The 26,994-nt window shown below is 43.1% G+C and overlaps 2 protein-coding genes across 7 annotated transcripts in view; one reads left to right on the plus strand and one right to left on the minus strand.

Annotated features, from left to right (window-relative positions):
- The first annotated feature begins 221 nt into the window (after positions 1–221).
- Positions 222–1,133, plus strand: LOC132384478 (gap junction delta-3 protein-like). The gene has a single exon (XM_059955630.1). It carries the CDS (start codon positions 222–224, stop codon positions 1,077–1,079), a length of 858 nt encoding a protein of 285 aa, XP_059811613.1. The 3' UTR covers positions 1,080–1,133.
- Positions 1,134–16,981: 15,848 nt separating this feature from the next.
- raraa (retinoic acid receptor, alpha a) overlaps positions 16,982–26,994 on the minus strand; it is a 399,727-nt gene continuing 389,714 nt past the window's right edge. For all 6 annotated transcript variants that reach the window (XM_059956420.1, XM_059956421.1, XM_059956425.1 and 3 more), the window contains 2 exons: positions 23,217–23,375; positions 16,982–21,754 (listed from right to left, as the gene is read on the minus strand). In XM_059956420.1, the coding sequence (XP_059812403.1) occupies positions 21,558–21,754; positions 23,217–23,375 (356 nt within the window). In that variant the 3' untranslated portion in view covers positions 16,982–21,557. The remainder of the gene's footprint in view (positions 21,755–23,216; positions 23,376–26,994) is intronic.

Here is a 26,994-nt window from a genome sequence, read left to right on the forward strand (position 1 = left end):
AAAATAATGGAACTGTAAGGTAAATTGTTCAGATTTATAGCAAGTGATTCAGTATTCTGACAAAGGATCTTTGACCTGAAATATCAACTCTGTTTCTCTTTCTAGTTGGTGCTTGAACGTGTACAGAATTTCCTCATTTTTGTTTCAAATTTTTTAAATATATTTTTCTGCAGAGTGTGAAGAAGTAGCATCACCCAATTAAGAACAAAGGCTAAGCTACAATGGGAGAATGGAGCTTTCTGAGCGACTGGCTGGACTCGATCAAAAGCCACGCACCCATGCTGGGTCGTGTCTGGCTCCTGCTTATGATGATCTTCCGCGTCCTCGTCCTGGCCACGGTAGGAAGTGACATCTTTGAGGACGAGCAAGAAGAGTTTGCCTGCAACACACTACAACCCGGTTGCAAGCAAGTCTGCTACAACAAGGCGTTCCCCATCTCACCGTTCAGGTTTTGGGTCTTCCACATTGTGTTTCTGTCTGTGCCATCCTTGTTGTTTGTGGTTTACGCCGTCCACCAGTCCTCAAAGGACGAAGAGAAGCAAGAGCGAGTAGGCCTCATCCAAAGGCGAGAAACAGTTGTAAAACCGGTGCCAAGAATAAAGAAATGCTACATCATCCATGTCATACTACGACTGATGGCTGAAGTGGCCCTGGTTGTCTTTCAGTACTTCCTATTTGGCTTCACCATTGAACCCCAGTTTCTGTGCACTGGTTTTCCCTGCCCACACATTGTGGATTGTTTTGTGTCTCGCCCAATGGAGAAGACTGTGTTTTTAGTGTTTTATTTTGTAGTTAGCATCCTCTCTGCGATTATCAGCCTTGTTGAGCTGGCACACATAGTTAAAAAGATGTTCAGCCGACAGCAACTAAAAGACTTGGAGCAGCAGAACCAGTCGACTAGAAACTGCGCAAAGGATAAGAACATCGAATCAGTTCAGCTATTGGACAAGATGGTTATGGTGAACCTCGGCTCCAATCATTCTGACGTAGACTCTACTCACAAGAACAAGTCACTGGGCAGCAGCAACAGTGGAAGATCTTCGCAGTCAAGTGCAAAGAAACCTTCCCTCAATATCTAAGAAATAAATCGGGCAACTGTGGTATAACGACGACAGGGTGATTCCAAATTCAAAGGTGCAACCAGCTAACTCTATGAATATTGAGTGTAAAGCTGATTCAATTATCATTTATCCAGTTCTGCTTTCATGGATATTGTATATTTGATTGGCTGTTGCCAGGCAATAGAGATTGCTGAGAACTTGTAATACCTGTTCATTATTAACAGTGGTGCCTTGACTTCTATAATGTTCAAAAATAACACATGCTAAGTGTGGTAAAGCATTTAGAAACTCACCTGTTGGTGCAGTACTGTCTGTGTGGAGTTTGCATGTTTCCTCAAAGTGAGTGGAAGCAGAGTCTTTGACTATCTGTAAGGTACAGTAAGATGGAAAATCATACTAGTCACACTCTTGATAAATGGCAGGGCAGGGTGGAGGAGCTGTATAACTTTCTGCTGCCCTTTATTCAAAGGCTTTTTGTCCTGAGGTGATTTGAAGGACGTCAGCCTAGGGCAGGGGTCAGCAACCTTTACCACTGAAAGAGCCACTTGGACCCGTTTCCCACAGAAAAGAAAACACTGGGAGCCGCAAAACCCGTTTGACATTTAAAATGAAATAACACTGCATACAACGTTTTGTTTTGCCTTTATGCTATGTATAAACAAACTATAATGTGTTGCATTTATGAAATTGATGAACTCCTGCAGAGAAAACGAAATTACATTTCTGCATGCAACAAAAACATTTTGAACTCCGAAAAAAAGACGGTGGGTTGAAGGTTACTTTTAAGTAAAATACTCAACGTCTATTTGAGTCCTTCTTGTATTTATGAAAAACGCCAAACTTAAATTTGCCGCCAGCAGCAAACCAAAAATAACGTCAGCCAGCTGTCAACCTGAAAAATAAAAGGACTATTTCACTGAACAATGAAAACATATGAATATACGTAAAATAATAGGCAATTAAAATATTTATCATACTTGTTCAGGTTGACTCACACCTGACAATGCAGTCGTATTCAGTAGGGATGGATCGATGCTTAGGGGAGTGACCGGGAAGGATAATGTGTTTTTTTCCTCTCTGAACTCACAGAAGCATTTCCCAAACGATGTTTGCATTGCGATGATTGCAGAATGTAAATACTCCGAATTTATCATGTCGTGACCTTGTTTGAACTCTCTCAAATTGGGGAAGTGAGACATTGTGCCTTTCTGTAAATCTCTGGCAAGCAACGTCAACTTGCGCTCGAATGCCAAAACATCCTCCAACATGTGCAGGGCTGTATGTCCTTACCCCTGAAGAGCTGTGTTCAGCGTGTTCAGGTGCGCTGTAATGTCTACCATGAAGTGTAGCTTTTCTAGCCACTCTGGCTGTTCCAGCTCAGGAAAGGTGAGCCCTTTGCTGCCCAGGAAAGTTTTCACTTCTTCCAGACACGCGACAAAGCATTTCAGCACCTCCCCTCTGGACAGCCAGCGATAAAAACACGTTGTAGCGGTGTGCTACACGCAGTCAGTAAACTGCAGTCAAAGATAGCTTTATTCGAACTAAACAGCCTTGCTTTTAAGCCTCCCTCAACCCGCCCCCCATGGGCGCGGATGCTGCAAAAGACACGTACTCACAAACCCCCGTAGGCAATCTCCCTTAGCCTGAACGCTGGCTAATTGTGAGCCGGTTCGGATGTGTCAGGAAATGGGTCGCCACAACGTCTTATTTAGATTGTACAAGATCACCATAATCTTCAAATTTAGATTTACATTTCAAAAACTAACAAACTAACATAAAATACATTTTAATTAAATACTGACCATGTAGCGGTGTGCTACACGCAGTGCTAAAATTACGACACGGAGTCGGTAACTGCAGTCGAAGGAAAAAACTTTATTCGAAATCTTCAGCCTCACTTTTAAGCCTCCCTCAACCTGCCCCCCATGGCGCAGAGGCTCCAAAGCTCTGTGCTCGCAAACCCCCGTAGGCTATCTAATTGTGAGTCGGTTCGGATGCGCCAGGAAAAGGGTCGCCACAACCAATTATTTCCCAAAGCAACAGGGAGCCGCAGCACAGACGTAAAAGAGCCACATGTGGCTCCGGAGCCGCGGGTTGCCGACCCCCGGCCTAGGGAAAGGGCTGCACGTAACCAGAAGACCAAAAGACATAAGAGCAGAATTAGGCCACTTGACCCATCATGCCTGCTTCACTATTCCATCATGGCTGACTTATTATCCTTCTCAATCCCATTCTCTTACCTTCTCCTTGTAACGTTTGATGCCCTGACTAATCAAGAACCTATCAATCTTCAATGTGATTATTCCCAATGAGCTGCCTGTGGCAAAGAATTCCACAGATTCACCACCCTCTGGCTAAAGAAATTCCTCCCCATCTCTGCCCTAAAAGGGATGTCCTTATATATTATATTATATATTATATGAGCCTGTGCCCTTTGGTCCTTGACTCTCCCACAATTGGAAATGCCCTCTCCACGCCCATTCTATCTAGGCCCAGAGCCATCAAACATTCCTCATACATTAATCCTTTCGTTCCCAGTATCATTCTTGTGAACAACCTCTGGACCCTCTCCAATGCCAACACATCTTTTCCTAGATAACTCACAAAACTCCAAGTGTGGTCTGACCAGTGCCTTTGAAAGCCTTAGCATTACATACTTGCTTTTATATTCTAGTCCTCTCGAAACAAATGCTCACATTACATTTGTCTTCTTTACTACTGACTCAACCTTTAATGACAATCTGCTGCTAGCTGCTGGACAGTCATTGGATACTGGGTGACGGTACCTCTCGGCTACGTAGTCTCCTGAAACAATTAAAGGTGATCGTTACTTTAGAAACCAAGACAATAAGTGGCAATATTTTATATATATATATATATATGTAGGATTGGCTGGTACCAACTTTGTACTATAATAGGATAACATTAGTGTTAAGAACTACGACAGTATTTGCTATGGATTTTCTTATCCCTATTCACGGTGCTTTTGAATTTGCGCTCTTTGATTACATTAGGTTTGTAAACTTGTGTGGTGGTACAGCAGTTTTGAATACCAAGTCATGATATATCATGACATCAGGGGCCACGCATACAAATTTCCCTCCTGATGTGTTTTTTTTAAGCTTGCCTATGCTTTAGAGCAATTGTTGAGCAGAAATCAGAGAAAAGGAATAAGGGGTGGTTCATTGGCTAATCATAGAGCACCCCCCTAACTGTGTGACCCTTACCATCATGACAACACCATCTGTGGTTTATTCTTCAAGTCATTCACCTTTCTGAGCTGATATCTCCTGCATCTAATAAAGTGTATGTTTGTGGATTTCTGCTACTGTAGACCACTCACTTCAAAATCCAACATGTTCTGCATTCAGAGATGCTCTTCTGCACACCACTGTTGTAACAAGTGGTTATTTGAATTACTGTCACCTTCCTGTCAGTTTGAAGCAGTCTGACCACTCTCCTCTAATCTCTCTCAAAAACAAGGCATTTTTGCCCACAGAACTGCCATTCACTGGAATTTTTTTTAGTTTTTCACACCATTCTCTGTAAACGCTTGAGACTGTTATGGGTGAAAATCCCAGGAGATCAGCAGTTTCTGAGATACTCAAACCACCCCATCTGGCACCAATAATCATTCCACGGTCAAAGTCATTTGGATCACATTTCTTCCCCATTCTGATGTTTGGTCTGAACAATAACAGAACCTCTTGACCATGTCTACATGCTTTTATGCATTGACTTACTGCCACTGATTAGATGTGTGTATTAACAAGCAGGTGTACCTAATAAAGTGGCCTCTGAGTGTATAGCATTGCTTCTTACCTATCAGCTCTGTGAAAACTTCTTCATCAGAAGGACTATGGGAAAGCTGTTCACCACCTCAGGGATAGGCAATAAATGCCGGCCTTGCCAATGACACTTCGATCCCAGAGAAAAGTGATTCACTCAGTTGTGAATGCATCTGGCTTATCCCGTGAGAATTTGGTAAAGCTGTACCACTAGGAAGGATTTCCTTTATTTCAGGAACTAAATGTTTGTTTGTATCCAGTCCTGAAATGCAGTACTTAATATTTAACCAATTGCCTAGGTTTAAACTCATTCCTTGTTTTAGCATTAGAAGATCAAGAAGTCCACACTTAACTGAGATCAAAAGTTAGACAGAGACCTTCATTGCTGGAAGGTACCTTTGAGAAAAGGTGTGCTTGAATGTTAAAGATTTCCAGGCATTTTGATCAACTATGTTCCTTCACCTATTGCTGCTGCAGTTAATTAATTAAGTAATAACTCAGCAGGTCAAACATCTATAGAAATGAAAACAGTTGCCATTTCCATAGATGCTGTCTGACCTGCTGAGTTCCTCCAGTATCTGAAGAATCTCTTGTGTTAGGAAATAAGTAATACTGGGAACATGAGTTGTAGAGTTCTTGAAAGTGAGTCCATAGGTTCAACTTGGATTTTTAAAAATGTTGCTTTAGTTCAACGTTCTGATCAGAGTCCGTTTGTCTTACAGAGGGAGTGAGGGAATAGGCTATTTGTTCCTGTTCTTGGGGGGGGGGGAGAGCATTTTGCAATGCTGGGAAGAATGTTATCTTTGTCATCTAAAGAAAACTATAAGACTGGAAAAGACTAGCATGTGGAATGAAAATAGATTTAACTTGTTATCTATAAAGCTCGGTACATCAGCCTGCCTGTAGCTTTCTAAAGACCATCATTAATTTCAGTGTTAAGCACAGTTCAACTGGAAAATCTCAAAATTCAAAGGAAGTTTATTATCAAAGTACGTATATGTCACCATATACAACCCTGAGATTCATTCAGGGTTCAACAAAGAAATACCATAGTATCAATGAAGAACTACACACAAAGATGGACAATCAACCAATGTGCAGAAGAAGGCAAACAGTACAAATAGATAAATAATCTGTAACAGGACCAGCTGAACCAAGAACTCAATCTCATGTATCCGGTTTTGACCCTCTTATGTGAATGGAAAATGAAACTTTTTTCCCAACACCTCTACCCTTCCCTCCATCATGCAACCATCTGTTCATCTCCTATTATTATCAAAATAGTGCAGATGCAAATCTATAAATCTCAAATAACTCCGGAAAAGGTGATTGACTTGAAATATTAACTCTGATTTTCTCTCCAAAGATGCTGTCTGATCTGCTGACTATTTCTAACATTTTCTGCTTTCAGCTCTTATTACTACCTCAGAAATCCGAGGGTGCTCATTCTGTCTTTCTCCGAGTATGAAATTATCTGAGCTACAACTTGTGATCTTCCTTCTCCTGGGCAGTGTGGCCAAGATGATAAACGCACCCAGTATTGAAGCTTGGCTTTTTAAAGTCAAAGTAAATTTATTATCAAAGTATGTGTACAGTATGTCACCATATACTACCTTGAGATTTATTTACAGGAAAATAAATAATACAATAGAATTTCGATAGATAGATAGATAGATAGATAGATAGATAGATAGATAGATACTTTATTGATCCCAAAGGAAATAACAGTGTCACATATCACATTTATGAAAAACTATATATTAATAAAGACTGACAAGGGTTTCAGCACAATGACCCATCCTCACAATTTGGTTCATTTCATGTCTATTTTGAAGTGTCACTAAATTGTTAAGAGATGATACTTCTTTAATATACAGAATAGACCTTCCAAGGGAATCCTAGAGAACTGATGGGGACTGTGACACTGAATTGAAGTGTCCATTATTGTGATCACTATTTCATATACTCAATATTTTATGATGTAGATAATTATCATACCACATTTTAGAATAGTTATATATGTGTATATTTTATAATACTGTAACATTTATGTAAGTTGCTTAGCTAAAGTTGTGTGCCTTTAAAATTAAAAATAAAATTCTTGTAACTTGGGACTACCTTTATTTCATTCATTGTGCTTTCTGACCAGGATGTTTTTATAGATGTAAACAATCTTATTAAACACTCATTAAGATAGTTACCTTATATATCTCTCTCTCTCAAAGATATTTTAATGATTTACATTATTTAAAACAATGTTGAGAAGTAATTGAGGATAATTCACCATCAGCATTTAATTATCCACCAGTTCTTCTTTCCCTTGCATGTGTCAAGTCTCATTCAGGGAACAATTTGATATTTTCTACTTGACTCTGTCAGGGTTGCCATCTGACAGCATCTGCTTCAGCTGACAAGCCCTGGAAATCCCACTTTTATCTTCCTTTTTGACAGGGCTTGAAACACACTTCTTGCATCAAATATCTAGTCCTCTCTCCTACTTCCATAAGACAAAGGTTATTGCCATATGGCCAGGTACATGTCTGCTCAGACTCAATAAGAACCATACCTACAGCAGCATCACAGATACACAGCATTCACAAGAACATAAATTACACAGAATTTTTACAAGAAAATGCTATGCGATAATTGGCTGTTTATGTGGCTTTCTATCAAGCTGCCCAGAAAACATCTTGGGACATTTTACCATGCTAGAGGTGATATATTAATGAAAACTGTTGCCCTTGCACTCAGGAATACAGTCTTCCCTTTGGGTACTTCCTGATGTCAATCCCAAGAAGGTAAATGGGGTACCTCTGGCCAGTATTTAATCCTTGGTTAACACTTGCAAAACCGAATATCTGATCATTATCTCAATGCCGCTGTGCGATGGTGCGAATGTGGAATTAGCTGCCTGCGATAGTGGTCGATGAGAGTTCAATTGCAAAATTTGAGAAGTTTGGTTAGGTACATGGATGAGAGGCATTTGCAGAGATATGGTCCAGGTCAGGTAGATCGGTCTAGGTAGAAGATCAGGTTGTCATGGACTAGATGGGCCTAATGGCCTGTTTCTGTGCTGTAGCATTCTATGATTCCATGAGGGAATTTACAGATCCCTGAGTTGTGACTCTATTCTGAGCTCTGTAAAGGGAGATTACCAAGCAGACAGGAAAAAAAATTCAAGGATGTCCTCATATCCTTCTTGAGGAAATGTCAGTATCTCCATTTACTACTGGGAATCTGTGGCTCTGACCTCTTACTTACTGACTTAGTAGTAGATAGTCCATTTGGCCAATACCCATTAGCTCCACAGAGCCAGCAGGTGTTAACCTGATGAAGGGTCTTGGCCTGAAATGTTGACTGTTCACTTCCCTCCATTGGGGCTGCCTGACCTGCTGAGTTCCCCCAGCATTTTTTAGGTGTTAGTCTGTGATTGGAATTCATACCTTCACAATGTTACCCCATCAATTTAAAGACTGTGGTTGGTGGATTGAAATGTGCAAGGTGGCAGATACAATTCCATCTCAGAAACAGATTATAGTTTACTTGTGGGAGTTCACCACTTGCTTCCAGCCACACATTAATTCCTGTATCGCTGGTGCTCTCTGCTGCAGGGAGGTAAGGATTACAGTTTCTACAGTAGAAACAAAGCAGTGGCAAGTGGCATTCAGACAATGTTGCCCAACCAAAATAGCAAGTCTCTACATGTAGAAGACACAAGAGGTGCCGATGTGAGAAAATGGGGTAAAGAAAAAAGCTGCTGGAGGAACTTGGGGGGGAGGTTGGGGGGGGGAATCAAGTAGCATCTGCGGAGGCAAAGGGGTGATTGATATTTCAGTTTGAGACTGCAATGGGACTTCCTTAATACAAACCATTACAATGCGGAAGAAAAGGAAACATAATAACCTTGTTTGAAAGTTAAAAGTCACACTGAATGCTGGAAGACTGGAAAAACTCAACCATCAAACTGAATATGAAACAAGGAAAAACAAGTTAACATTTTCCACCAACTTTTGATGAAGGTCCCCAATCAAATGTCGTTCAAGTTCTGAGCAATCTGAGAGAGTGTTTCCAAATACCAAGCCTGGAGATTTACCAGGGTGCTGCCTGCATTAGAGAACGTCTTATCAGGAAAGGCCAAGTGAGCGAGAGCTTTTCTTTTTTAAATGAAGTAGGATGAGGCAATTTGATAGTGATAATAAGAGACATTGATAGTGCGGATAGTCATTGCCATTTTCCCCAGAGTGGAAGGGGCATAATTTTAAGGTGGGTGGAGAAAAATAGATGTTAGCAGTATGCTTTTTATGCAGAGGCAGGTGCATGGAATGTGCTACCAGAGGTGATGGTAGAGACATAGATTGGGGACATTTAAGAGACTCTTAGACAGGTACATCCATGAAAGCAAATTTGGGGTCTATGTGGGAGGGAAGGGTTAGGCTGATCTCAGAGTAGGTTATAAGTTTGGCACAACACATAGGCTAAAGGGCCTATTGTGCTGTACGATTTTACGATCTATATCAGAACTGGATATTCCTGTTGCAGATCTTCCATCTGTAACATTGGATCAGTTTGTTTTTCTCAATTGACATGACCTGACGTGCTTAGCATTCTCTACAACTCGTGCCTTAAACAGGTTATTCCATTCCTTCATTTGTGTTTTTTCCAGTTATCCTCATTAATAAAGGTTCAAGTGTTCATTTATTATCAAAGTATGGAACTCTGAAATTATTCTTCTCCAGATAGCCAAGAAACCAAGAAAGAAAAGAACGGCAGCACCATCATTAACCCTCAAATCTCCCCTCCCCGCACAAAAAAATGAACAAAAATAGAACAGGCACATTGACTCCCAAATCCTCCTCCCACTCACACAAAAGAACGAGAAAGATCAGGTGAAAAGCACAGTATAGTATAGTCCATATCCAAAGTGCAGAAAACCTGGGTAACATTCTCTTGCACAGACGCAGGCCTTTCCCTCTCTGGCAGCAGAGCGATCCCATCAGTGATCAAAAGGCAGCCTCCCCTCTCTGGCAGCAGAGCGATTCCCCAGTGATCGAAAGGCAGCCTCCACTCTCTGGCAGCAGAGCAATTCCCCAGTGATCAAAAGGCAGCCTCCCCTCTCTGGCAGCAGAGCGATTCCCCAGTGATCGAAAGGCAGCCTCCCCTCTCTGGCAGCAGAGCGATTCCCCAGTGATCGAAAGGCAGCCTCCCCTCTCTGGCAGCAGAGCGATTCCCCAGTGATCGAAAGGCAGCCTCCCCTCTCTGGCAGCAGAGCGATTCCCCAGTGATCAAAAGGCAGCCTCCCCTCTCTGGCAGCAGAGCGATCCCATCAGTGATCGAAAGGCAGCCTCCCCTCTCTGGCAGCAGAGCGATCCCATCAGTGATCAAAAGGCAGCCTCCCCTCTCTGGCAGCAGAGCGATCCCCCAGTGATCAAAAGGAGGCCTCCCCTCTCTGGCAGCAGAGCGATTCCCCAGTGATCAAAAGGCAGCCTCCCCTCTCTGGCAGCAGAGCGATTCCCCAGTGATCAAAAGGCAGCCTCCCCTCTCTGGCAGCAGAGCGATCCCATCAGTGATCGAAAGGCAGCCTCCCCTCTCTGGCAGCAGAGCGATCCCATCAGTGATCAAAAGGCAGCCTCCCCTCTCTGGCAGCAGAGCGATTCCCCAGTGATCGAAAGACAGCCTCCCCTCTCTGGCAGCAGAGCAATTCCCCAGTGATCGAAAGGCGGGCAGCCGGTGCTCATCTTCCACATTCGCCTCAATGTTTCAATCTCCCTCGTTGCTTTAATCAGCAAAATGGAGTTGGGCAGCAGCTCGTGCTCTTGCCATGAGGTTTGCGCTAGCTGCCTCTGCCTCCTGGAATCCTCTCTGAGACACCCAAACGATCTCCACACTGCTAATCACAGGCTCCAACAGTTCCAGATTCACATTCAAGACAAAAAAATGAAAAAGATATAAAAGAAGTGAAATATGTGGTTTCATAATCTATCCAGAAGATGTCGACTGAAGGATCGCTGCACACAGGTGCCATCTTGGCCAGAATTTTTCACCAGGAGACTTGGGTTCATAGAGCCGTGCAACGAGGAAGCAGGCTGTTCCCAAACTCATCCATACTGACCAAGATGCCCATCAAAGTCAGGAAAGGGAAAGAGAAAGGGGTAAAGCAGCCAGTGCAGAGTAAACCCTACGGCCAACAACAGATATACGGCTTTGGGTAACATTCCAACCGAGCAGAGGAAAGCCACAGTGGTCAAGTTTCTGGCATGGAGTCTAGTTCCATGGCTCCGAAGGGAGGAGAGGAGAAGTGAGCTGTGGTGATAAGGGATTCGTTAGTTAGGGGAACAGGAAGCAGATTTAATGGATGAGAACAAGATCCCTGGATGCCATGGTCTGGGACCTCTCGGATCGAGTTCTCAGCATTCTTAAGTGGGAGGGTGAACAGTTGTGGTCCATGAGTTCAGGGAGTTAGGTGCTAAGCTGAAGGGCAAGACCTCCAGGGTTGTGATCTCAGGATTGCTACCCGTGCCATGTGCAAGTGAGGCCAGAACTAGGAAGATCGCACAGTCGTTCTCATGGTGAAGGAGTTGGTGTAGGAGGGGCAGCGTCAGATTTTTGGATCACTGGGCTCTCTTCCAGGGAAGGTGAGACCTGTACAGAAGGGACAGTATACACCTGAACTGGAGGGGGACTAATATCCTAGCAGGAACGTTTGCTAGTGCTGCACCGGGGGTCTGGTTAAACTAGAGTTGCAGGGGGATGGGAAGCAGAGTGCCAGAACAGTTAGTGGAGAGGTTGTGGAGACAGATGCTGTTAAGACCTCAGACAAAGTCAGGAATCAAAAGGTTGAACATGCTGTGACTAATGCCCTGAGCTGCATATATTTCAATGCAAGAAGTATTGTAGGAAAGGCAGACAAATTCAAGGCATGGATCAACATATGGAATTCTGATATTGTAGCTATTAGTGAGATTTATTTGCAGGAGTGGCAGGACTGGCAGCTCAATATTCCCGGGTTTCTTTGTTTTAGATGCGACAAGTGGGAGGGATTAAAGGAGGAGGGGTGGTGTTACTAGTCAGGGAAAATGTCATGGCAGTGCTCAGTCATCACAGACTGGAGAACTCGTCTGGTGAGGCGTTATGGATGGAACTGAGGAATAAGAAAGTTAATGGGACTATCTTATAGCCCACCTGAGAGTCCATGGATCAGATTTGTAGAGAGATCACAGACTGCTGCAAGAAACATAAGGTTGTTATAGGAGAAGAGTTTGTCAAATGAATTCAGGAAAGTTTCCTAAAACAGTACTTAGAAGACAACAAAAGAGTGTGCAATACTTGATCTACTATTAGGGAATGCTACAGACACTTAACATCGAGTGATCATAATGCCATCAGTTTCAAAGTAAATATGGAAAAAAGATAGGTCGGGTCCTTGTGTTGAGATTCTGAATTGGAGAAAGGCCAATTTTGATGGTATCAGAAAGGATCTGGCAAGTGTGGATTGGGACAGGCTGTTTTCTGGTAAAGGTGTACTTGGTAAGTGGGAGGCCTTCAAAAGTAAAATTTTGAGAATGCAAAACTTGTATGTGCCTGTCAGAATAAAAGGTAAAGATAACATGTTTAGTTAACCTTGATTTTCAAACGATATTGAGGCCCTGGTTAAGAGGGAAAAAAAACGAGGTGCATAGCAGGTATAGGCAAGTGGGAACAAATGAGGTGCTTATGGAGTATAAGAAATGCAAGAGGACACTTAAGAAAGAAATCAGGAAGGCATGATATTGTCCTAGCAGACAAGGTGAAGGTGAATCGTAAGGGATTCTACAGATACGTTGAGAGCAAAAGGATTGCAAGGGACAAAATTGGTCCTCTGGAAGATCAAAATGGCAGTCCATGCATGGAGCAAAAAGAGATGGTGGAGATCTTAAGTAAATTTTTTGCATCTGTATTTACTTAGGAGAGGGATGCAAAGTCAATTTAAAGTGAGGCAAAGCAGCAGCAAGGTCATGGACCTGATACAGATTACAGATACTTGCTGTCTTGAGGCAAATTAGAGTGGATAATTCCCTAGGGTCTAACAAGGTGTTCCCTTGGATCCTGTGGGAGGCTAGTGCAAAAGTTGCAGGGCCCTAGCAGAGATATATTTAAATCATCCTTAGCAACAGGTGAGGTGCCAGAGGACTGGAGGATAGCTAATGTTATTCCGCTGTTTAAGAAAGGATCCAAAAATAAACCAGGCCTGTGAGCCTGACATCAGTATTCTCAGGGACCTGATATATGGATACACCTGGACTAATTAAGGATAGTCGGCATGGCTTCATGCATGGTTGGCCGTGTCTAACCAATCTTATGGAGTTTTTCCTGGAAGTTACCAGGAAAGTGGATGAAGGCAAGGCAGTGGATGTTGTCTACATGGACTTTAGCAAAGCATCGACAAGGCCCCACATGGGAGGTTGGTCAAGGAGGCTCAGTCGCTTGGCATTCAGGGTGATGTAGTAAATTGGATTAAACATTGGCTTTGTGGGAGAATCCAGAGAGTGGTAGGAGATGGTTGCCTCTCTGACTGGAGGCCTTTGATTAGTGGAGTGCCGCAGGGATCAGTGCTGGGTCCGTTGTTATTTGTCATCTATATCAACGATCTGGATGATAATGTGGCTAACTGGATCAGCAAATTTGCAGATGATACCAAGATGGGGGTGTGGTGGATAGCGAGATCTGGACCAGCTGGAGAAATGGGCTGAGAAATGGCAGATGGAATTTAATGGAGACAAGTGTGAGATTTTGCACTTCAGTAGGACAAACCAGGGTAGGTCTTACACAGTGAGTGGTAGGGCACTGAGGAGTGTGGTAGAGCAGAGGGATCTGGGAATACAGGTGCATAATTCATTGAAAGTGGCATCACAGGTAGATAGACTCAAAAAAAGCTTTTGGCACATTGGCCTTCAAAAATCAAAGAATTGAGTACAGGAGATGGGCTGTTCTGTTGAAGTTGTACAAGACGTTGGTGAGGCCTAATTTGGAATATTGTGTGGAGTTTTGGTCACCCACCTACAGGAAAGGTAAATAAGGATGAAAGAGTACAGAGAAATTTTACAAGGATGTTGCCAAGTCTGGAGGACCTGAGTTATAAGGAAAAATAGAATAGGTTAGGATTTATACCATGGGAGATAGAAGACTGATGGGAGATTTGACAGAGGTATATAAAATTATGAGGGGTATAGATAGAGTAAATGCAAGCAGTCTTTTTCCACTGAGGTTGGGTGTGACTATGACTAGAGGTCATGGGTTAAGGGTGAAAGGTGAAATGTTTAAGGGGGACATGAAGGGAACAAGCTGCCAGCACAAGTGGTGCATGCAAGCTTGATTTCAACATTTAAGAGATAGGTACATGGACGGGAGGGGTATGGAGGGCTATGGTCCTGGTGCCTGTCAATGGGACTAGGCAGTTTAAATGGTTCAGCATGAATTAGATAGGCCAAAAGGGCTTGTTTCTGTGCCTACTTTCCTATGACTCTTTAATGAATTACATACTTCTCAAGAATTTACCATAATCACTGAAAAATAAGGCTGAATAATCCTATTTGCTCAGTTGATTGTCTCACACGTCTCTATGATCATCTAGTTACCAAAACAATTCTGTCGAAAAGCTGTAATGTGAAATTAGATCGATCCTCCTCTTTCTAATTCTCATTCTTCCTCACTGTGTATTTTGGTTTAATTCACAAGACTTTCACCTGGTTACCCTTTACTGAGACTTAAGAAGCAAATCCAATCTGAAATCATTGTGGCTTCACCATCTAACAATGGTGAAAGACCTCGATAGAGTGGATGTGGTGGGAGAGTCTAAGACCAGAAGAGACAGCCTCAGAATAGAGGGGCATCCTTTTAGAATGGAGATGAGGAGAAATTTTAGTCACAGTTGAGAATCTGTGGAATTTGTTACCACAGGCAGCTGTGGAGGCCAAATCTTTTTTTTTAATATTAATATATTATATATAGATTTAGATAGAGAGATTGTTTATTTATTTATTTAAAGCTGAGGTTGATTGATTATTGGTTGGTCAGGGCATGAAGGGATATTGGGGGGCGGGAGGCAGGCAGTTGGGGCTTAACGGAGAAATGGATCAGACATGATGAAGTGGCGATGCAGCCTTGATGGGCCAAATGGCCTAATTCTGCTCCTATGTTTTATGGTTCTAAGTAACAAGGACTGACTACAGCAGTAGTCTGATGCATTTTTCAGCTTTACTGAAGTCAGTGACATGTAACATAGGTGAGTGGTACAAGTTTCTTACAATGGTCTGATCCTATCATGTCCTTACCCCTTCAACTTGTTGATTCCCTACACTCTAATGGCCAACACTTGTCCCAATCAAACAAGGTCGCAAGAGGCTGCACAGGGTTGTAGACTCAGCCAACTTTATCACAAGCACAACCCTCTCCACCACTGAGGACATCTTCAAGAGCCAATGCCTCAAGAAGGTGGCATCTATCATTCAGAACCCTCACCATCCAGGATAGGTCCTCTTCTCCTTACTACCATTGGTGAGGAGGTACAGTAGACTGAAGACACTCAGCAACAGCTTCTTCCTTGCCACTATCAGATTTCTGAACAGTCCAGGAACTTCATTCCTTTTTTTTGCACTACTTATTTATTTTGTAATTTATGGTATTTTTCTGTCTTTGCATTGTACTGCTGCTGCAAAACAACAAATTTCATGTCGCGTGCCAGCGAGAATAAATCTGTATTCTGAAAATGAGCCCCAAACTGTTAGGTCTCTGTGCTCACTAAATGTCACCATTCCCCACCCTCCAGTAACCCCTGAAACCCAAGATAAAACACTCTCCTTCACACACAGAGCATCACACAAAGTTTTAGCTTAGCAGCGAGCAAGGTCTCAGACACCACTGAAGTTTGCAGTAGGGCACCCTCGGCCAAGTTGGGCCACATAAAAGCACTTGACCCTTGGCAAGTGACTTAATAACTACAATATAGATGGAATTATAATGAAGGATTAAGATCAGTTAAGTCAGCAATTAGATAAATTTTTGACAAACCATTCTGCTGTCACCGTTTCCCTAAGGTACTGTCCTTGCTGGAATGTGGCCTAATATTTTGTCAGCAGTCTCCTCAACAGTATAACAATCTGTGGGAGGAAAGGAATTGTCGAGGTTTTTGGATTGGGACCCTGCATCCCCCCACAGATGCTGCTTAACTCGCTGAGCTCCTCCAGCAGATTGTTTGTTGCTCCAGATTCCTGCAGCTGCCGTCTCCAGTGACTCCTCACTGGTACCTTACCCAAATATCTGACCATGTAGATCTTCTGCATACTATTACAATTCTGGTCCCACTGGGTGGCTGGGAAGGAAACCACAATTCCCAAATTCCTGATCCAGAGATATGTGATGCAATTGGCCAGAGCACGAAGAGCAAGGAATTAATCCCAATACCTTTTTGTTCAATACCACGCCAGGAAGCCTACTTTCTTCTGAAGCAACCAAGTTATTTGGTTTAAAGTGGTGCTGACATTATTGGGGAGCAAGGGGCACTGTGGGCTCCTGGTCAAGAGGCAGAGCTTAAAAGGAAGCTTCCACATGCGCATTATTTAGAGCTCACTCCATCACTTAATTTATAAATACTACAACTTGATCTGGGCCTGTACTTGATGGAGTTCAGAAGGATTGTGGTGGTGGGGAGGGGAGGGGGGTGGGGGTTCTCATTGAAATTCACCGAATACTAAAAGGCCTGGATAGAGTGGATAAACACTCCATTGGTAGGAGTGTCTAGGATCCAGGGGCACAGCCTCAGATCAATGAGATGTCCCTTTAGAACTGAGATGATGAACTTTCTCAGCCAGAGGACAGAGAACCATTCAGTTCATTGCCACAGAGAGTGGCGGCACCCAGTCATGTGGAGTATTTAAGGCAAAGATTGCCAGGTTCTTGGTTGGTGGTGGGGTTAAGGGTTATGGGGGAAGAAAGAATAATAATCAGCCATGATGGTATGGTGGAGCAGACTCAATGGGCTGAACGGCCTAACTCCGCTCCTGTGTCTCATGGTCTTCTGATCCTTGATGATTCTGTGGTGGCAAAGACATGTTATTGCAAGAGAAGTGTAATTACCATTTCAGAAAAGATTATACATAATTGTAGAATAAATATAACTTTATTCTTTTGCCAGTAGACTTCATGAAAAGTTTAACAGTAACATCTGCACAGAGAAAGCCTTGTTACAGGAAGTCTTACTGTACAGTCTGACCCAGTACACTAACACATCCATGAACAGAACAAGAACTCATTAACAGTGGAAGTGTCAGGTTATTGACTTAACAAAATGTGTAACTGTACCTTATCATTGTGTAAAATAGGACACTGAATTCATCCACATTGCCACTTACAGAGACAGGGATGTGCTGTCACTGGGCTGGGAGGAAGGTGGGAGAGGGGCGTGCCAGGAGAAGTTCACTCACAAAATAGAGCAGTAAGATACATCTGTGAATAAGGGGTAAATACACTGCACCCAGGGAGGGGGAAAAAAATTCATCACGACCTATAACTCACAACGACCCAAACACTTGTGCCCTATCAGCTCTGGATCACAAACAGGAATACAAGTCTTTCTCCTCTTATGCACTTCAAAAAAAAAGAGCAAGATACTACTTCCCGGTGTGCCTGTGTGGAGCAGTTTTAGGCGTTTGGTCACCCAGCCACGCACTGAAAATTAATCTGCAGTAATAACAATGACCAGCAAGTGGCAGCATTTGCTCGTTCTTGTGGCCATGTATTTACACAGCGTTTTCAGCAACAGGCGTAAGGACTGCATCAGTCAAATTGACAGCTAAAATTCAAATAAATACTATATATATATATATAAAAAATTATAATTTGCTGCAAATTCTCCTTAAATGAAAACTGGCGCAATGAGGGGGAGAATTTGCTTTAAAAATCTGCTCAGACTTTTAAAACTGCGAAAGAATTATCTCTGCACCACCTCGAGGCTAGCTTCCCAAAAGAGGTACAGAACTGGAAGCTGGGTTTCTGCTGCATTTTTCAGAGATTATAGAACATGTAAACTGCAGAAATGGCATCAATCATAGGTAGCTTTTAAGGTGCCTTCACTGGGAACCCCAAATGAGATTGTCCAAACATTTGTCTCCAATCTGTCTCGTGTAAGGTCGGCTGTATTGTGTAACATTCTTTTACCAATCTATGTGAACCTCTGAATTTGCACCAGGTTGTATCACAGCAGCAATGTGCTGGTATTCTTTGATGCATGTATGAGGAATGAATGAGCTGAATTTCAGGAGTCTGTTTATGGACAAGAGATCTAAGATGGAGATTTTTGGGAATTCTGCCAATTGCACATACACTGGGCTTCCAAATTGCATGCTGCTGGTGATTAAGGGCCACTGAGAGACCAATGCTGCAGGGAAAGCATCTAATTCATATAAATTAATCCACTTGCGGCGGTAGCCCCCAAAAGATTACTGGCCTGAGGAGGATTGCAAAGGAAATCTGGACCAGTTGGGGACAGACAGGTGACAGAGGCTGACTGACGTCTGCGCAGGGAACCAGGGATCTGATAAGAACCTAGGCCTCAGGCAGGCTTCCAAGCCTACGAAGTGGAGCTGCTGAGCCCAGTGATGAGACCAAGGCCTTGTGCTATCTTCAGAACTCTACCTCAGAACCCTGCCCATCTTCAGATCTTCACCACTTATAAACTGGTGAAAGCTGATGGTATGCAGGCTTGCTCGGGGCAACAATTAGCTGGCTAAACAGGTTGGGTCAGCTGCTGTGGTGAAAGAGCTTCTCTTCCGGTGTATTTCTGTGCCTGGCAGGTGCTGCCCTCTTCTTCCATATCAAGCACAAGATTCTTTAATCATTTTAAAGATGGAGGTTCAGCTAAATCTCAACCCAAACAGCGCATCCTGACAGCTCAGTTAGACAATGCTTAACCTTCACAACTGAACTGAAAACCTTGGTTCCTCACCCTCCTAGTTTTTCACCTTGTCAAAGTGATTTACATTCTGTCAACAACTGAAAAATCCCATATCTCCGGCCCCAACAGCTGCAGAATAAAAGACTGCTGGTGGCGAAGCAGACTTGGACCTATGAGTGGATTTCTAATTTTGATGATGGGTTGAAGGTCAAAATAATTCCTTCAAAGCTGATATTATAAAACCCATCAATAACAGCCCCCACCCCCAGCACTGGGTCCAATCTTCTTTCAGAGGAACCCAGATCGATTGAAAATGGTTTCAGTTTGCCCTTCCCTTTCAATGTCACGCTTGCTTAAGGCCTTGTCTGAACTGTTTTGAAAATTTGAAAGGGGTATTTTTTGAGCTGCATCCATTCTGACATCAGACAGACACAAGCTTTGGGAAAAAGTCATGTTACCGGACTCATCAGTGAATTTGAGTTCGACTCATGTAAAAGAATGGACATAAACATTGGTGCCAATGAAGGACATTGCGGCCTGGCTTGAGTAAGCTCACTCAGGTCCTCTAGGGAAGCAAAGCCATCAGCCTTGCCTGGTCTGTGATTCTAATCCACCAGCAACTGCTCTCTGAGCCAGTGGGTGGCATAGTGGAGAAACGGGCGAGCCGCTGCCTCATGATGCCAGGGACCCAAGTTTGACCCTGACTCTGGTGCTAGCTGTGAGGAGTCTGCACGCTCTCTCTATAACCAGGTGGGATTTGTCTGGGTGCTCTGGTTTCCTACCACATCCCAAAGACATGCTGGTCGAGAGGTTAACCGCCCACAGCAACTTGCCCCTAGAGTGCAGTCGAAGGAAAATAAGGCAAAAAAGTGGGAATCATATAACTGTGGGGTAAGTGGGTTGCTAACAGCCAGGGCTGCATCTCTCTGCGACCAGTTAGCTGTACTAAACTGCTCCCATCAATTCCAGAAGGGAACATATCAATCTAGTGGTGGTCAATAAATGCTAACTTCATTGTGCAAAGCCCACACCCTCCTAAATAGATATCAAGGAATCCAGATCTGTGGAAAAGCAGCTTGCCTGACCTTAGTTCAGATCTGCAGGGAGAGTGAAGGGTTAGAGTTTAGTGGAGAGGTGCTGAGCCCAGCCTGTGGCAGTGCACAAACCCAGTTACGCCTGTTTCACTCTGAAAACTGTGTGTGACTTCAAACTCGGCAGTCTCAACATTATCAAAAAACTCCAACGCAGTTTAAAGCTTAACTATAACAAGATAACTGAGAGTCGAACCAGCTGAGGTCGAAAGGCGACTAGTCATTCCTTTGAATGAACAATCGGAACATCCTGAGCACTGTGCAGGTCCACGTTCACGGTCAAATCCTGAGAAGCTCAAACCCTTTTTCCTTTTGTCTCTGGACGTGACTGACCCCTCTTGTGCAAGCTGCGGTTAAATTAATCCACTGATAGCTTCTTAAATTGGTATACGTGAGGGAGATGATTGCTTCAGTGAAGACTTTAAAAGGTTTGTTTTTAAAAAAACATTCTCTTCCCTCCCACTGACAGAATTCATGAAGGACAATTACAGTCCAAGTTGGCACACAACCTCATCATCCAGCCAATTAAAACCCAAGGATAAGGGATCCTTATCCGTCAGCAAGCCTGACCTGGAATTGTGACCCTCTCAGATGCCAGTCAGGGCAGCACCACCCAATCACAACAAGGGGTATGAAGTATGATCCCACATACATACTTTCACAACTCCCTTATCAAGCAATGTCCTGGGTGGGATATTTGAGACCTACACAGTACTTCAGAACCATGCCTTCTCTCAGAATAAATGTGCTTAAAATGAACATCCCACCAACAAACGCATAAAAGAACTTCTTGTGAGTACATTAAACTGAACAGCATATTTACAGACATCCCTAGTGTAACCTAGCTATCTTCTTCATCTTCCAGTTCGTATGGACCTCATTTCAAAAATGTAATGACATCATCATAGCTTTGTTTCTTCCTCTGGTAAATCCAATTTAAACAGTTCAACAAAAATAATCCATTAAATGTTTCATTCATATAAACTTTTCTTTGTTCAAATTCTTCATTTTTTTTTGGGATACTACTGGATTTTGCGCTGGTGATCCAGTCTATCAACTAGTATTATATGAGATTATGATAGATAAACAAAAGGAGAGAAAAAATATTTTTTAAAAAAACACAAAATGGTCTTCATAGTTCTCTCCTAGCAGTAAATCAAAGCATGTTCTAAAACCAGAAGCTGAAGGCTTGCAAACGGGAGTGCAGTCTGATTTAAGAACTGCTAATTCCTATCTTGGAGGGTGGATGTATTTCTGAATGCTTGTGTGTGTGATGCATGCGTACATGCCTGTACGTGCTTATATGTGATATGTATGTACTGTATATACATATGTGTGTTGCGTGTGTGAGAGAGTGCGCGCATGTGCATGTGTGAGAGACAGAGTGTGCCTGTGTGTGTGTGTGGGCATGTTATAGGGTGTGTTTTGGGGGTGAGTTATGTGTGTGCACATTTCATATCTGCTGGTCAGCACAGCCCCGAATTCGATGTCCACCATAGTTAAGGACTTGAACTCCAGCGTGGCTTAGTACAAGGTACAAGTTCCAACCCAGTCGCAACTGCCTTCCACAAGCTGCAGAGTATGTGGCAAACAATACTGTGGTTCTCCTGTGAACACTTCATCTTTTAAAAACACTTCAAACATCCAGGTGAGCGAAAGTCCGACCCACTTGTTCCTTGGTGTTCTCGGGAAGCTACGGTGACTGGGTGTTGGGGCTGCTGCTGGCAGAGCTTGGGGACAGACTGGGGCTGCTACACGGCCGGGCTGCACCACTCTTGCTGCAAGGCGAGGACGACGGATCGATGCCGTCGGAATTCTCCAGCATTTCCTGAATGAGCGGAGGCATGGAGCCGGGAATCTCCATTTTGAGGGTAATGACCCGCTCAGCTCCTGGGGACAAAGGAACACAACCATGAGACAGACTGGCAGAAGGGGAGCTCTTTCTGGCTCACTCTCACTATAATAACCAAACTGGCAGAAACCACTAACATTTTATATACAGGTCACAATTAGCTGGTTATCATTTTTAATTGTTTCTTCAGACATTGTTTGGCAAAATCGAGTATTTTTAATTATTACAAAAACTTCAGGCAAATGCACTATATTTCAGTTTAAGAACACAGGAAGTGGTCCTTTGACCCATGATGTCTGTGCCGACCATGTCAAATTAAACTAATCCTGTCTGCCTGTACATGATCCATATCCCTCAATTCCCTGCCTGTTCATGTGTCTCTTACATTCCTCTTACGTGCCACTGTTGTGTCTGTTTTCACCTCAACCGTACATCTATCATTCTGTGCAAACAAAACAATACCCTTGCCCAACACATCTCCTTTAAACACAGCCTCTCTCATCTTAAAGCAATGCTCTCTTGTATTTGACATTTCTTCCTTAGGGAGAAGACCATCTCCCCTACCCATGCCTTTCATAATTTGTTTCGAGATACAGCAGAGTAACAGGCCCTACCAGCCCAATGAACCCACACCGCCCAACTACACCCATGTGACCAGCTAGCCTACTGACCCTGTACATCTTTAGAATGTGGGAGGAAATTGACACAGTCACGGGATGAACACAAACAGCAGCACAATGGAACCCAGGCCACCGGCGCTGTAATAGCATTATGCTAACTGCTACGCTGCTGTGCCATTCTACTTTACAAACTATTCTATAATCTTCTTTCAGGTCTCCCCATAGTGTTTTCTCTGGTGTGTTGAAGTCTAAGCTCTTCTTATAACTAATACTTTATTCCAGGTAGCATCCTGGTAAACCTCTTCCGTACCCTCGCCAAAGCCCCGACACCCTTCCTACTGAGAAATGCAAACAATACTCCAAATGCCCAAGTTTTATACAGCTGCAAGAAATTGCCACCGAAACAGTACGGCCAATAATAACGCCAGCACATTTTGAGATTTCCACTGCCAGCTGACTTTCTATTTCTCTGAAAAGAAAATTACACATCCTAGATTTCTCAATTAAAAATGGAAAGTACTGGAAAAATTCCACAGCATCTATGGAAAGAAGATTCTTCACTCAAAGTGAGTATGAAAGGAAGTTGGTCTAAGTAATGGTGAAAATGACAAAAATAATTTAACTGTCCATTGGTAAGTCATGTCATGCCACCCTATTTCAGGCATTTGTTCCACTCGTTGTCCTCCCCCGCTTCTTCACAGCTTACATTGCCTGCTACAGTTTCCCTGTGAAGTTGCTCTTGGACTATAGGTTATGTTTTCTAATTTAGATTAGATTAGATAAAATTAATTTGTCACAGGCATGTAGATTCACGCAACACGCAAAACATAAATTATACAAGACAGGAAAGAAACCGTAGGCGGATCAGCCCACCGCTCACCTTTGGCACTGATGCTGCGCAGATCTGTGATCTTCATCAACATTTTGGGGAACATGTGTGGCTTGTTTGGCCGCCTCTTCCTCACGTAAACCTTCAGAGCTTCCAACAATGGTTCCTGTAGCTTATCCACTTTCTCAGGCTCTTCCAGATCCTGCCGATCTACAAAATAAAAATTTTATCCCTTACTTTTCTCCCACATTCCTCAGTTCACTCGTTCTCCCTGTTTGCCACTGAAAATTTAAATCAGAGTGGTGGATTGGGAAGTGTGTGTGTGTATATTGTATATAGCCTCTGTCACTGCTGTGTGTGTGTGAGAGTGAGGGCGAGGACAAGGGACTCCATGTTGGATTTCAAAACTAAAATAACACAAATGCAGAAAATTGTAAAGAAAACCTATAACGTTGGAGTTAAAAAAAAAATCAGCAGGTCAGGCTATGTCTGTGGAGAGAGAGAAAGAGGTTTAATGGTTCACCAGGATTGAAGCTTCGTGTCTGACAAAGCCGGTTTAAGTCTCATCCTCCATTGCCTTTTTGGAATTTTTTCCAGCCTTTTGCCTTCGGGGGTCTCTGTACCTCTCCAACTCTAGTCATCTGACCATCCTCAGCCAAAACTTCTGGAGCTGCATCCCTGAAGCTCTCTGGACTTCCTTGCTTTCATCACGTTTCTGATTAGCTATCTCTAACTCTGCTGTGAAGTAGTGTTTGTTTTATAGCAGTAAAGGTGAAATCTAAACAAAAGGTATGCTGTTGTGGAAGATAATAGGAATAGTTTGCATATTTAGTAATTTTCACCTAATTGGGCACAGTTCAAGTACTGGGTGGTGAGTCACACCTATCCAAGTGATCATTCTTCACTTGTTAAACTCCGATCAATCAGCATCATATGACCATTTAACTTGTCAAGTTTATTTCACGCACATGGCAGCAGGTTACCTCACAACGATCAAGGCGAGAAGCCTGGAATGAAGTTTGTTTTCATAATCATATGACATGGAAAAAGGCCCTTTGCCCCAACTTAACCATGGAAACTATTATCCAGCGGGCTCGTCCCATCTGCCTGCATTTGGCCCATAGCCCTTCAAACCTCTTCTATTTATGAACTTATCTAGATGGCTTTTAAAATGTTATTAATATACCCACCTCAATCACTATTTCTCATGGCTCATTCCAAATATGCATCACTTTTTGCATGAAGAAGCTGCCCACAACGTCCCTTTAAAATTTTTCGCTTCTGATCTTACCCCCTTGTTTTTCCTACCCTCTCCCAAGGAAGAAGTACCTCCTCCCCTGTCTTCCTTATCCTTGGATGACCAATCAACTATACTTCCAGGGGTCAACTTCAACATAGAATAGGCAATGAAGAAGAATCACTACTTTGCATAAGTTAACTATGTTCAGACAGACATCAGTAAGTCAAAGTCTAAACTTCAGATACTGAAAATATAAAATTAAAACAAAATATGCTGGAAACACTCAGCAAGTCAGTCAGCATCTGTGGAAAGAGAAATAGAGCTAACTTTTCACATCTGGGACCTGGTGTCAGAACTGGGGAGAAAGAGGAAAGAAAAGCTAACTTCCTCCCTTCCCAGATCTATTCCTCTCACTGCAAATGCGGCCTGACCTGCTGAGTGTTTCTGGAACTTTTTTTTTGCAGAAACATCTACTTATAAAAGATTTATGTTTTTGGAAATGTTTATAGGTAGAACCCTAAACAAAATTTGCATTTATTCAAAAGACGTTCTAAGGCATTTCATCACAATTTTGTCAAATAAAATTTGAATCTGACACAAACATCTTGTCAGTAGACTGGGAATAAAGATTAAACAGATCTTGACACCTCACCCCCAGCCATAAACCCTTGACGGGCAACCCATCCCTTAAATTTCTGCAAGCTCCACAACCTCATGTTAAGCTTTGTTGACTTCCTAAAAGGCATAACCTAACAATATAAATGGCAGCGAGGATGCTGCACACTTAGAAAGGGACAATAACCCTATCCCTGTGCAAATCTTCACAGCATGTTGTCAGCGTAGGAAGCCAACATCAGAACATCCTTTAAGAGGGTGAACCCTCGCAAGTCATCAGGCCCTGATGTATGGAGGCCCAAATGCATAGAATCGCAAGAGGCTGCAGAAGGTTGCAGGCTCAGCTAGTTCCATCATGGGCACAACCTTCTCTGCCACAAAGGACATTTCCAGGAGGTAGTGCCTCAAGAAGGCAGCATCCATCATTAAAGATCCTCACATTTGGGAACTGTCTGCTTCCAATAACAACCATTGAGGAGGAGGCACAGAAGCCTGAAGACCCACACACAGGGATTTAGGAGTACCTTCTTCCCCTCCGCCATCAGATTTCTAAACCATTTATGAACCCATGAACACTACCTTGCTATTCCTCTTTTATACTTATTTTTCTACTGTAACTTAACAGTACTTATTTTAGGTCTTGCACTGTACTGTTGCTGCAAAACAAATTTCATTATATATGCTAATGATAATAAATCTGATTCTGATTCTCTAAAAGCTATAAGCAATTTTTAAAAGTTCTTAAACATTTCTGACATTAAGAACATCTAAAAGTTGCTGTAAGCAATTATTTACTTAAGCAAGCAACTAAATAAATCTTATTAAAACATGTTTTAGAAAGTTAGGCTGCCAGGGCTGCAGGGCTCCATTCCTGTGAACCGTTCTTCACCCAAACAGTCTGCAAACCAGAAATGTGACCACAAACTGAGTTCCCTCCTGGCAGGAGATGCCTACAGAGCTGCAGCAGCCAGCAAATCAATCCCACCAATCTCCCAAACACTCGCTCGTGTAAATGGGGTGTACCTAAGTTAAGAGTTCATAAGCTGGGAATCAATCATCTAAGATGAGTACTGGGTTCAGGAGTGAGAAAAGATTGAGTACTGTTTAGTTCTGCACATCTCATTACAGGAAGGATGTGGAAGCTTTCGAGAGAGTGCAGAGGAGATTTACCAGGATGCTGCCTGGATTGGAGAGCATGTCTTATGAGCTAGGGTTTTTCTCTTTGGAGTGAAGGAGGATGAGAGGCAACTTTATAGAGGTCTGCAAGATTATGAGAGGCACAGACAGAGTGCACAGCTAGCATTTCTCTCCCAAGGCAGAAACAGCTAATACCAGAGGACATCTCTGGCAAAGGAGGAGGAGCTTAGGATTAATGGCACCTAATGGCGACTCCTTTGGTTGCATCTTCAGAAAGAGCACTATTTCCACCTTTAATATCTCTATTTTTCCCTATCAGGGTTCTTTTTGAAGACCCCGACCTGGAGTTGCACGCTGACTATGGTCCTTTGCGGGAATGGGGCTATTCGGCACGACAAGGGCTCAGCCTAAGAGCTTCACTTGCCTTCGGAGGCTCTGGAGATGGGGGGATCGGAGGTCAGTGTCCGGGCAGAAGATTGGTGCGTCATGGGAGATGGAAGATCTAAGGCTCTGTGCCCAGAGATGCGACATCTTTGGGTATAGAGCTTGGATACAGCAATGCAATGGACTTTTAACATCGTAAACCAGCGAGTTGTTTGTTATGACTCCAACTCTCACTGTGAAATTGAGACACCTTTTTCTCCCCTATTAGAGAGAAAGAGAGCCTGTGGTATGTTGAATTACCGGGTGAACGAGTAGTCTGTTGGGTACTGCAAGTCTGTGTCTTTATTGATGCTTTGCTGCACGCTTGAGTGCTCGGTGGGGGGTGCCGATGCTTTTGGCTGGGGGGGGGGGGGTGTCATCGCTTTGCTGCTGCTTACGCATGGGGGAGGTGGA

This window comes from Hypanus sabinus, chromosome X1, assembly GCF_030144855.1.
Source record: "Hypanus sabinus isolate sHypSab1 chromosome X1, sHypSab1.hap1, whole genome shotgun sequence".
In the NCBI taxonomy this organism is placed as follows: domain Eukaryota; kingdom Metazoa; phylum Chordata; class Chondrichthyes; order Myliobatiformes; family Dasyatidae; genus Hypanus; species Hypanus sabinus.